The sequence below is a fragment of the Sipha flava genome, unplaced genomic scaffold, assembly GCF_003268045.1.
Source record: "Sipha flava isolate LNK unplaced genomic scaffold, YSA_version1 41_pilon_pilon, whole genome shotgun sequence".
Classification (NCBI taxonomy): domain Eukaryota; kingdom Metazoa; phylum Arthropoda; class Insecta; order Hemiptera; family Aphididae; genus Sipha; species Sipha flava.
Window position 1 is genome coordinate 1,248,142 of NW_020273144.1, and position 12,825 is coordinate 1,260,966.

General features: G+C 28.1%; 1 protein-coding gene across 1 annotated transcript; it reads right to left on the reverse strand.

The window, feature by feature from the left end:
* Nucleotides 1-568: 568 nt before the first annotated feature.
* Nucleotides 569-5,994, reverse strand: LOC112688975 (WD repeat-containing protein 13-like). Its single transcript, XM_025562442.1, has 10 exons — nucleotides 5,461-5,994; nucleotides 4,583-4,638; nucleotides 4,398-4,523; nucleotides 2,008-2,178; nucleotides 1,774-1,927; nucleotides 1,528-1,694; nucleotides 1,311-1,454; nucleotides 1,052-1,236; nucleotides 860-987; nucleotides 569-796 (listed from the first exon to the last, which is right to left on the reverse strand). The coding sequence occupies exons 1-10, from the start codon at nucleotides 5,531-5,533 to the stop codon at nucleotides 597-599; spliced, it is 1,404 nt and encodes a 467-aa protein (XP_025418227.1). The 5' UTR covers nucleotides 5,534-5,994; the 3' UTR covers nucleotides 569-596.
* Nucleotides 5,995-12,825: the final 6,831 nt, after the last annotated feature.

Sequence of the window (12,825 nt, forward strand, 5' to 3'; positions counted from 1 at the left end):
AATATTGATCAAATTATATGCATGGAAGTATATTATAATATTATAGGGAACAATAGGGAACATTGGAAATCATAGGGAACGCTCAAAAGCTTCGAAATGTGGTGTTAAAGAAGGATGCAGAGAGTGAGTTGGATAGAACACTGGTCCAATGAAAACATACTCAGTGAAATAGATGAACAAAGATACTCAAAATCCATCTGAACAAGACGGAACATGATGGTTCATATATTGAGACATGAAAATGAACTATCATATAGAATAATAGAAGGGATAATTGAAGCTAAATATTTAGACAATCTGTATTCCTTATTATTAAATATAAATTAATTAAGGAAGTTCAATTGTTTAATTCAAATTTAAATAAAATATAACAGCTCAAAAAGGATAAGGGTAATCTACCCATTGGTGCTTCTCATATAACTACCACTGACAATAGTGTTTATGCAATTGTTTATAACAATTAAAAAATTTTAACAAAATTGCTATCTATATTTTTTATTTCATTAGAAGTATTAAATTTTTATACTATCTTAATATTAAAATTGTTTAGAATTTTATTAATGTTGATAACAATTTGTTTTACATCTAATAAATTATTATAAAATTTGTTGCTTTTGACATTGTCGAGACCAAATAATAATTATCCCTTGAATATCACTTGTTGCTAATATAGTCTCATCATAGTTAAATGTAACACCCAAAGTAACACAAGCATGTCCTTGTAATCTGTTCACAGCATAGTTTGAATCTCTTTCTACATCCACAAAATAAACAGAAGAATCTTCACTGCTTGTGACTGCAAAATTATTTAATATTTTAATATGATAAATTAAAGGTAATAAAACAGTACAACACATACCAACACAAGCACCTTGCCTGAATGACATGATAGGACAAAATGTTGATCGCAACAAATGATTACTGTGTGCGTGAGGAACCAAAAACTTTTTTTTTAAACACAATGAACCACCATCATTTTCACAAACTCTAAATTATTTAACAATAACATTACAATTTATTAATTATTTCAAAGCAATTTAATTTTGCTAACTTGTAAAGACATAATATATTATTTGCGCAATTTGCCAATAACATTGGATCTCTGGCTTCTCGACTTATCCATGATTTCCAACTCAGACAAGTTATTGCGCCACGATTTGGAGATGTTAAAATCCGATGACACTTAGTTAGAACAATGCTATCATTGTTGTTTAGTTTGAGTGATAATATTTCGCTCTATCAATTTATAAAAAAAAATGTAATACTGAATATTATCATTTACATTATTAGATTGATAAGATAATAGTTACTTTATCATTTCCAACCCATATTATTTTTCCACTGCTATTAACAGCTAAAGATAAAATTTGACCACCGATTTTGTACTTTCCACCTTTAGGGTACATACCCGTTGACACATTTAATACACACACAAATCCAGCTTTGTTTCCAGTCTACAGATATCAATTCAATTCAATTATGAATTCTAAATAATAATAAGTTATAATAATAATAAAAATAACATACTATAAGAATATTGTTGTTGATAGGATTAAATACACACACCAATACCGATGAATAAAAAGGGTCACTAACACATCTTAAACAACAATGACGAATCGCATCCCAAAAACAAATTGTTGAGTCAGTAGAACAACTAGCAATCAATTCATCTGAAGCTGACCAATCACAACCTTCAAAAAATTAATTTGTCCCTCGATAAATAATTCAAATTTTATAAAAATACATCAGTGATAAATAATATTATCTTACCAGTAACTGGACCAGTATGATACCTTAGTATAGCTTTAACACAAGGTGGTGAAGTCAAAACATCGCAAATACTGAGTGTTCCATCGTTTGATGCACAGCATAATTTTGATTTATCATTATTTGCAAACTTCAATACTGTTACTGCATCTGAATGCTAATTCACACAACAATAAATTAATCAAATGATTTCTGTTAATTATCAAAAAAAAAATAATCATGGAATATAAAAAGTACCTGATCATAAATATGGTGAACATTATTGAATGCATAGTTTTCTTCAATTGTATTATTTCCAACAATAGCTCTAGAAGCTTGAGCTTGAGTGGTTGGAATAGGTGATGATAAAAAATCATAGTTTCGAGGTAATAAATCCACTTCTAATTGTTTTTCTTTATTTAAACTCATCTGTTAAAAATCAAAAAATCAAATTATTTAAAATTGAAATCGTCTAAAATATGTATAATATTTTTAAGAATTATAAAATGTATGAAAGTAATGATAATGTTATAACTTAAAAACATTCAATAAAGTCAAAGTAAACTAAAATTTTTATGAAACTTATTGATTTAAAGTTTTATTTTTCGGTAGAAAAACTACAAAGGTCTTCATTAAATTCAAAGAAGACAAAAGTTCCGTAGACCCGAGTACATTTTTTCAAAATTGGCATGAATGTCAATTTATGATGTACATGATTGTAACAGAGACATATATAACAAACGTTTATTACTTATATCGTTGATGGTAACGATTTGATTGAAAGGCTACACGTCTCTGTTGTAATTTTCGTGTTTTCATGGTAAAATTTTAAGATCGATAGGATGACGTGCGCCCCGTCACTTACCGGTCGTGCAAGATCATTTGTTTTTTGATTTTTCAAAACAATAGCACCTAGAGTATCAGTTGGGAACTTATGGAAGTTTATGGTAATGAGTTAATAGTATATTACAAAATGGATTAGGTTCTTCGAGGAAGGTCATACTGACACTCACGGTGAAGAAAGAAACAGGAGACCGTCAGTCATTTCGTACGAACTTATGCGAAAAATCGAAAAAAAGTGCGAAATGGCAAGTAATATGGTATCGTAAGGAAGTCCTTCTGGTTGACTTAATAACTACAGATCATATCATTAATGCTGAATCGTATTGTAACACTCTAAAAAAGTTAAGGAGATACATTCAAAACCGTTGAAGAAGAATATTGAGCATAAGAGTCTGTCTTCTTAACGATAACGCCAGGCACCACATAACGTGAATTTCTCAAGAGCTGCTTACTTAATTTGTGTGGGACATCATCAACCACTCCCCTTATTCAACCTTCCCTTTATATCTAGCACTCACAGATTATCATCTGTTCACTAAATCGAAAAAAATTCTGGATGAAAATTTCATTCCATCGACAACGAAGTTAAGCAAACGATGAGAAGATGGTTTAAGGAATTGGCAAGGGAAGTCCAGAGACGGACTGGAGTAAAAGATGGGCTCGGGCGATCATAAATAAAGGCCCTTTATTAGACCGATACTAGCCCTAGATATAATAAAAGGAGCTAGGCGTATTAAGAGGGGGTGGGGGAGGGTAATTTTTTTTATTTATATTTTAAAAATGTATTACACAGTATATAAGTATCAGAAAATATTTAAGTCAAAAATAACATCAGCATTAGTATTATCCTTTTTCTTGTAAAAGAATGAATCATTTAATATTAAAATTTATAAAATATATTCAAAACTGGTGTTCATTCATGTTTTATTAATATCATTGAAAATGTTTCGTAAATTATTGAAATACTGTCAATAATCACTATAAACTATTCATGTGATATATCTTCATAATTTTATCTTATCTAATTTGTTATAATGTTGATTTGCTGTCAAGCCATATGAATAAATAATTAAACCACTATAAACACCTACCAATGATTTTATAAAATAATACATGTATATTACTAATAATAATAGGTACTTGCATAGACTTCATTAAAAGGGTATCCAAACAGAAGCGTACATTTTAAAAACGCCGTAATTTTTTTATTTTTGGGTTAAAAGCACTGTTTCAATGTTTTTCTTATAACATCCTTCATTTTCTACCTCAAAGCATTTGCATTTTTGCATTTATCGTCATGGAGAGATTCACTATTGAACAATGCTTAACCATTGTGAAAACCCATTACAAGTGGGGAGAGTGTCGTGAAATATAGTTAGCTGTATATATTATATATTATGTTGAGTAAATTTATATATTAAGTAAAATGAATAGCATATAGGTAGCTAAATTAAGATTATTATTAATATTTCAAATGTGTGATGTACTGACACAAGAGTCCATTATATTTTCAAGGACCCAAAAAATCTTAATGGCCCAGAATGTAATCGCCCTCCCATCAATTGTATCAGTCCGCCCCAGAAAAAGTCTATGACACAAGTAAACAAACTGGCCTCCCCTATCTGGTTCCCTGACTGCGAAAATGAAAGTGGTTATGAAGAAAAATAATTTGTTATATTTGTGATACATTCTGTAAGTTTTATTAAAATTTAACATTTTTTAATTTTACATAAGTGTTGTAATCTTACTTTCAGGATGTAACTTACAACTCGGTTATTATTATTTTTTTAAATAAAAATATTTACCAAACTAGTACTTTGACTACAGGCACTGTTAGACTGCATATCAAAATGTATATTATATCTGTTTTGTAAAATTGATGATCTAATACGTAAATATTTTCTTCTAATTGTATTACTTGGAATCATATCCTAAAATATAAAATACAATTTATAGATAATAACAAAAATAAAACAGTATTATAACTAACATCTTGCTTAGACTTTTCTCGGAGAAGCTGACTTCTTCTTCTAATGTATAGTGTTCCTATTATAAAAATAATAATTTAAAATTTTTATGAAAAAAATCAATTTCTTTATTAAATAGAATTATTTTTCAATAACATGTAGGTATATACTCATAATTAATAAATACATTATTAAATACATTTTTTTTATTGTTTGATAGTTTGTATAAATACCCAACATGCAGTAATTTATTATTTTATATAATGTATTTAAATAAACCTTTTATTCAATGTTATGTACATATTTTTGTTCCTAAAATATTACTATGATTTTGGATTATTATACCTAATGAAATATATAAATAATGGTATTAAATTGATTAAATATGCCCAACTATTTTTATATAAAAATAAAAACTTCAAGTGATAATAACTAACATACTTTTGTAATAACATAGTTATTTAAATATTATAAACAATATTAATATAAATGTTAATATACATTGTATTTAAATAAAGTTTAAATATTCTATGTAAAAATAATTATAGAAGAAATTGTAGAATTATTAACATGCAACAGGTAAATAAAAGTATTTATATAGTTGTATTTTAATACACTTTTTACTAAGAAAAAAAAACTCTAATAACTTTTACAGTTGTTTAAAATACCTTGCAGGATTAGGTGGACAATTAATTTTCTTATTTTTTTTAAATTAATAAATAAAAATTTAACAAATTGAGTTTGTTAGGACGATAGACACAGAATTTAGTGCAAGTGAAAATCTATTGGTTAATGTCAAACTAGATTTTGTCAACCAAAATATGTACAGTGTACTTATAATGAATTGCTGTTCAAAGGGTGTTAATAAATTTGTTTACTTATTTATAACGGTATAACTTACTGAAATTTGGATGGTTCGAAGCTCTATACGCATTGAATTTGGAATCTAAGACAAAAGCTTGCTGTTGCCACATTTTAATATTAGCCAACGAAAAAATAGCTTAATTAAGAACAAAACATAATAGAGGACTGGAATTCGAAGACAAATCAATTACTCAGTGGAATGAATGCAGTCAATGAAAATATACCATTTAATTCGTCGACAAAAGAAATTATCGATGACAAATATCACAGCGTATACATACGTTCGATTGCTGAAACATATTTCTAAATTTAATGTACGACGTACGCTAAGGAAATGGTAATTAAAAAAAATAACCAAAACGAAAATATTGTTCAGTATAACGTTATTGTTGATCGTCAAAATATAGACGATGCAACGTTATCACAACGACGACGATGATAAATTTAATTCATTCTGCGATGATAACACCAAACGTTCGAGAAATTAAATCAAAATTATCCTGATCACATCTGTTCCGACAAAATTTAGGACGACAATTTCATGTAACATCACCAATTAACACGGAAACACCTTTTAACTCATATAGAGCTCTATGGGAAACACCTGGACCTCAGACACGAACATTCGGTCGGTTATCCTAATGTCGGACGCGGCTATAGCGCTATAGCGCGAATATCCGAACATTGGACACGACCAAATACTATTACGATCGTATATAGCAGCGGTTCTTAATTTCATGTAGACAAGCCCGGATTAATACTATAGTAGGCTCTTAGTCCTTGCAGGGTCGTTGTCCAGTATTTAAATGGTTAAGGAACTTTCTCTTTGTGAGAGGAAGTGTAGATTCTCATGCAGTAATAAGCTTTTAAAAGCAATAATATTTACAACATAAAAATCAAATCTAAACTTTAATATTATAACTATTATACATTTTTATACGATAAACGTTTTAAAAAATGTTAAAAAAAAATTCATTTTAATCTACAACATATATAGGTAATATAAATAGTCAAAAACCATAAAAAAATTTTTTTATACAAATTTACATACTACAAAAAAATCGTAGCCACACATTTTCGTAGGCCCAAAAATGTTTGTAGGGCCTAGACGCAGTGCTTATAGTGCATATGCGCTAATACGGACCCTTGATGATAGATTTTTAGAAATCTCGGACCCCCTTACCAATTTTTTTTCGAATACATTTTTTTTTATAAAACATCTTAAGTTATCAAAACCAACATTATAATAATTATTTTATACAATAAATTACTTAAGTAGACATAACAAAACATACGTATTAATAATTATTTTTATTACACTAATTATTCACTTAATTTAAATTTAATTATTTTAGTTCCTATTTTTTTTTATATATCCTTAAAATTTGATTTTTATTTACTAAATGCAGTGGTTGGTATTTCATTTGAGACATAAGTTTTTGAACATCATAATAAAGATAAGATCAATTTCTTATATAATAAAATATATTATATGAAAAAATAATAGTAATAATCCATCAATATTGTAATAATGCACTCATGTCACGTACTGACATACCTATGTCATGTGTTAAGGGTGCCGCGGACTCCCGACATGAGTACCGCAGTTTAAGGGAGCCACGGACCACAGGTTAAGAAACGCTGGAATGCCACGACCTTCGATCATATTAACTAATCATGTAAACTAATTATTATAATTATTATTATTATTAATAAATGATTAACGACTGTGGCGTTCCGTGTTGGATAAAGTCGCGCGCACATTGAATGCGTTTTCGTACGAATTTGATTCGTGCGAACTTGTACGTACACGCACGAACGATCCCGATCTACCAAATACTATGTGAGCGCGCAGACTTGGTGCGATTTGTTCGTACGTATACGTACGTGTAACTTTGACGTACGAAAACAATCCGAACTTGTCCGGATTTCATTAACGTTCGTACGCCGGCAATGGATAAATGAATAAATTAAATAAAATTTACGGAAAAAAACGTATTCAATGTGCGCAATCAATTCGTACGACCAGTATTCGTACGTTTTCGTACGAAACAAATTCGTACACAATGTGCGCGCGGCCTAACGCTTGCGCGCGTTTAGTGATGTTTGATAAACGGACATTTATTATCACCAGTGTATGCACCGTGGACGATCCACAAGTACGCAGTTGATCCGTGATCGCGACAACGGATCTTGTAGTCTCTATTTTTCGCGCCTTAACATGGTCCACGAACCGCTCGGCCTCACTGTATTCACGACGTGCGTCCGTTTCGCGTGTGCTTGCCACGTTTTTCCCGCTTCGACTCTTTTGAAGACAATAGAACATTCCCGCCGATTGTAGGAAATCATTAACTAGCACTAGTCAAGTGTCAGAAATATTAATAAGTCTTTTCGACGCATAACCGCGTCCGTTATTTTGATCGGCACACCGGCAAGTACGTTTGTTCCCCTTGTATTATATTATTGTCGCTTGTGGAGAATACATGTGTTGACCTGCGTCCACACATGTTTATATTAAAAATTCAGTTTTTTTTTTCTCAGAGTTAAATCGCTTGACTTATTGTTCTGCTATAGGTATTTCAAACTGTTATCGCCGTTGCCACAATAACGGATAGTCAAATTTTCAAAAACGAAACTGTTGATTCATCTAATGGGACAGTTAGCTGAAGTAAAATTGTCATTGGGTATCACAAAAACATCTAAATACGAGAATAGGATTTACGGTGTGTCTTGGGCTGTTGCTGGACGTGGTATAAAAAAATTACAAAACGTGTTTGATGATTTTTACAAAACACAAGGTGAGATATTATAGTATCTTATAAAATAGTTTGATTAATTTTATTGTATCCTCCAGCGCCAATGGCTTTCATTCTTTAAGGAACGTTAAAAACCATTGTGTATGTTTAAATCTTTAAAACAACAATGGTGTTTTTCGTTTCTCTAAATGATGTTAAGCATAGTCTTCTGCAGCGATGATGTGATTTTCTTAGTTTTTCATGAATTATATCTTGTATCCTGATTTAAATATGTTATGTACTATCTTAGTATTTATATTACAAAATTTTTTATTTCTTTATAGTGTTTCATGTCTATGTTAAAATTATATATTTTCTTTTTATTTGATGTATTAATTTTTAAGTTTTGTTATGCCAAAGTATTTATTTATTAAATTGTTGAATGCATGTCTGTAGTATTATTAAATACATTTTTTTTTTTAAATATATTGCATATATTTGTTAGCTCTATTTATGGAGTATTTACTGTAGTATAGACACAGCATGAGAGATTGATTTATTTTAGTGCCGGTACACACGAACGATTATTTATAGGACGACATTTTTACTGTATTAAAATTTTATCATACGACAGGAGGTATGTTTATGACATACAACCGACTTTTTATTGGACAACCTAAAAGTTAATAAATTAATTTATAGATTATAAAGTCATTATTGACTATGTATTGTATGTATGTTTTGTTGCATGTTGTGTGTGTACAGTTTCTTATGCACATTAATATATATATATATATATATATATATATATATCATTACATTAATGTATATTTTTAACATAAACTAATAATAATGAATGATATTATAATTTTATATATGGGATATGATCTATTATTAAAGAAAAAAAAAAGAAAAGTCGAAAAATGTGGGTTCTTGCTTGGACTTCACTAGTGAAAATATCAATATTGATTTGTAAATCTCATCCGCCAATTTTATTGATTTTGATGGTGATTTGGATCCAGTAGAGCTGTCGCTATCATCCTCCGAAAAAGTGGATACTATGTATAAACTTAATGTTTTAGAATAATAATTATCGTTTGTGTATTCTAATCAGTTTATTTTTGTACATTTTTATTGACATATTTTTATCGTACAATATTTTTATCTTACAATTTTTTTATCATTATTATATGAACAACTATTTATATCCATGTAATTTTAAATATCGTATGATAACATTTTAATAAGATAAAAATTTCGCCAGATAAATAATCGTTCGCGTGTACTGGCCCTTAGTGTTATATGAATCTTTAATAATCTAGCATTTAAACCCTTGGATTATTTTTCTTTGTTTTATTATTATTAAAGTATTGAAAGTTTATTTTAACTAAGTTATAGTTGACATATTCTCTATATGATCATCTTCCAAGGTGTTCCCTACAATCAACAGTTGAGATATTTAAATGTGTACAATTTTAGAAATTATTTAACAAATATCAGTTTCAAATGAAATTTTAATTTTATTACTGATTTATGGTCTATAAATTTTTATTTTTATTGAATTTGAGGCCTCTTAATCCAACAAAAAGTAAATTTGCTAATATTTTTGTACAATAGATAGGTAAAACAATTTTAAATAAGATTTTATCCAAATATTACATATATGGTAATGAATATAAAGTAATTGACATTATTTATGCTGATATACAAGATATAACATTCTTTACACCTTTTGTACCTATAATATATTTTTTTGTTATAGTTCGTATATTATCTTAGTCCGTGGCTCTAAATACAGGTTGCAAAACAGCTTATACTAAACAACACGATAAGCCGTACACCTTAATGTTAAAAACAATTATTTTCACCAAATAAAAAATAATTTCTTATATATAAATATAAAAATGATAATAAGTATATCATTTTAAAATACAAATATTAGGAGGGATGCTATCCCTTCGTATTCCCCCACTTCTAGCACTGTATGTAGCTATATCAATATACCTATCTATTTCATGAAAACAGTAGTATGAATGTTTTTAAAAAATAAGTGTACAGATTTCATAACTAAAAAGGGTACTTTTCACATTATTGATTTCGATTTGAAGGTAAGATATGTAAATTAAATTTGAAAAAATTGTTAAATATAAATTCGTATATGTATTTCGAGTTATTATTTTAATATTACTTTATTAGATGTGTCACCAAAAGTAGATGCAGCAAATGTATGTATTTATACTATCTATTCTTAAGCTTAGATGTGGTGGTTTTCTTAATAAAGCTGGTGACCAAGTTGACCAATCATGCTCTTTGTTATCACTTAAATTATCATAATTTTTATATAGATTTTTGTTAGTACTTATTATAATTATCTAATTACTCTTACTATACCAAAAAATTGTAATATAACACGTTTCTGTTCAACCAAAGATACTAAAAATTTAATTCTCGTCATTACTAAAGTTTGGCCATTGACTTCCTTTCTTTTTTTTTTTAATTCATCATTATTTTTTTTATTATTTTTATTATAAATATTAACTATAATAACTTTATACACAATATGAAGTAAATAATATAATAGCATAATAAAATAAAATGTATTCAAATAACATTTCACATTTACTTATTCAGAATAATAATATAGGCCTCAAATCTCAGAATTTCCGAGCTAGGAATTGATTATTCGTAGTTTAGTCAAGTGAAGTATTAGTGTCAATTTGATAGATTTTTTACTATGAAATATTTGTCTTAAAAAAATTGTTAAATATGACTTAAAAATTGGAAAAAAAAAACATGGTTGCACTGGAAAAATCAAACTGTGCAAGAAAGAATATATATTTACTATATAATATATAGTAGATACATATATAACATAAATGATAAATAGTGCCATTGATTATTATTTATGTTTAATATAAAGGGGAATTGCAGAATATATAGATGTTTGTATGAAACTTTATAGCGCCTCATTTCTTACCTTCATTAATACCTATTAAATTTAAATTTATGTTTTATAGTAAATGTTCATAAACATAATATACCTATATTATATTATATTATATTTATATTATGTTAAAGAGTGCTTATATACATGATGGTACTTGAATAAGTGATATACTGTAATTGGGTACTACAAAAAACGATTGTAACATAGGTATTACCGAGCCTTATTAGATGAGTTAATACATAGGCGTGCGCAGACTTTATTCGCAGGTTATGCAATAAGAAATATAAGGCCCCCACAAATAAATTTTCTAATCTTCCCTTAATGTATTTGCATTTTTTTTTTAACGCATATAAGATTCAAGTCACAATCTAAGTTTTTGCATATATACTACTTAGCTTCTTTACTTCTCTTAGAATCTAAAATCACACATAGTTTTACAGTAGAATATTAAACAATGCACTGTAGAAATAAGTAGTTTGAAATTTGATTTATATTTATTAAAAAAAAATTTATTATTTAAGATCAAGTATGTACTATATTGAATGCTTTTGAATAATTTTAACATATTTATAATGTTGTTATTTTATGGAGAATACTTAAAATCTAAAGTTCAAGTCTTCTTTTTATCGGCACACATGCTTTGAATTCATCTATTACATCTTCAATATTGATTTCTGATGCCATATTTTGCTCGATAAATATTAACATCAGTGAATCAAGACGTTCTTGTAACATAGTGTTTCTAAGTTTAGACTTTACAATAGACAATTTGGAAATGTCCCTCTCACACGAGCAGCTTGTCACAGATATTGTTGCAAATTGTGTTAAAGCTTTATTGAAGTTTGAAACTATTGTTTTCCGGTCGTTTTCTGATAATCAATTCAGCCATACTACAATTGTTTTAGTTCATGACCCTCTAAGAGAAGTTCTATCAGACATATTTGTAATGAGCTTAATTTCAGACTCAAATGTAGTATTCAAATTAAATTTTTCCTTCAACATTGAAATATCAATACTATCAAGCTTTAATTAATTTAAATTTCCTGTGGCGGTAATTAAATTTAAAGTTTCTTAACTTAATAATAAATATGGGCCCCTCACATGAAGCCGCAGACTATGCAGCGGCATACCCTGCATACCCCGTGCGCACGCCTATGAGTTAATAGGATTAACTAGAAATAAACCAAATTTTACGAGTTGGATATTGTTTTTAATAATTTAGAAATTTTTAATAATTCATTTTTTTCTATACTCAATAAATAATGAAATTATGAATAATGCAATAACACAACTAAATATTTTATCTCGAATATATCAATTAATAATTGAATTTATTTAAAACACTATTTATGAACACCCATATTCCTTAAAGGCACTAGTTATACATTATTTATCCAAGATAGATGTATATTACAATACATTTTAACATTTTAAAATTGTAGAGTTTTGCATAGACAACAAATCAGAGCTCTGAATGATGATAAACCAATGTGTTTACAGAACCAAATCAAGCTGTCATTACAAGGTCTGTCCATCAGGCCAAGACAGCTGACCAATTACCTTACAATTTTAATGTCAGGAACTATGTAGTTTTTTTTGTTTTTATAATACTGTTAACCATGGCCAAATTTGAACCAATTAGAATTCTTCTGGTTCAGGCACATATACAAATTATTACTATTGATAATTCATGAAACAATTATATGAATATAATTTTTTC

Coding starts and splice junctions, on each gene's coding strand:
- LOC112688975 (XM_025562442.1), bottom strand. CDS start 5,533: ATGTGGCAACAGCAAGCTTTTGTCTTAGATTCCAAATTCAATGCGTAT. Junction 4,524..4,582: donor GAGAAAAGTCTAAGCAAGAT/GTTAGTTATAAT, acceptor TTTATATTTTAG/GATATGATTCCAAGTAATAC. Junction 988..1,051: donor AATATATTATGTCTTTACAA/GTTAGCAAAATT, acceptor TAAATAATTTAG/AGTTTGTGAAAATGATGGTG.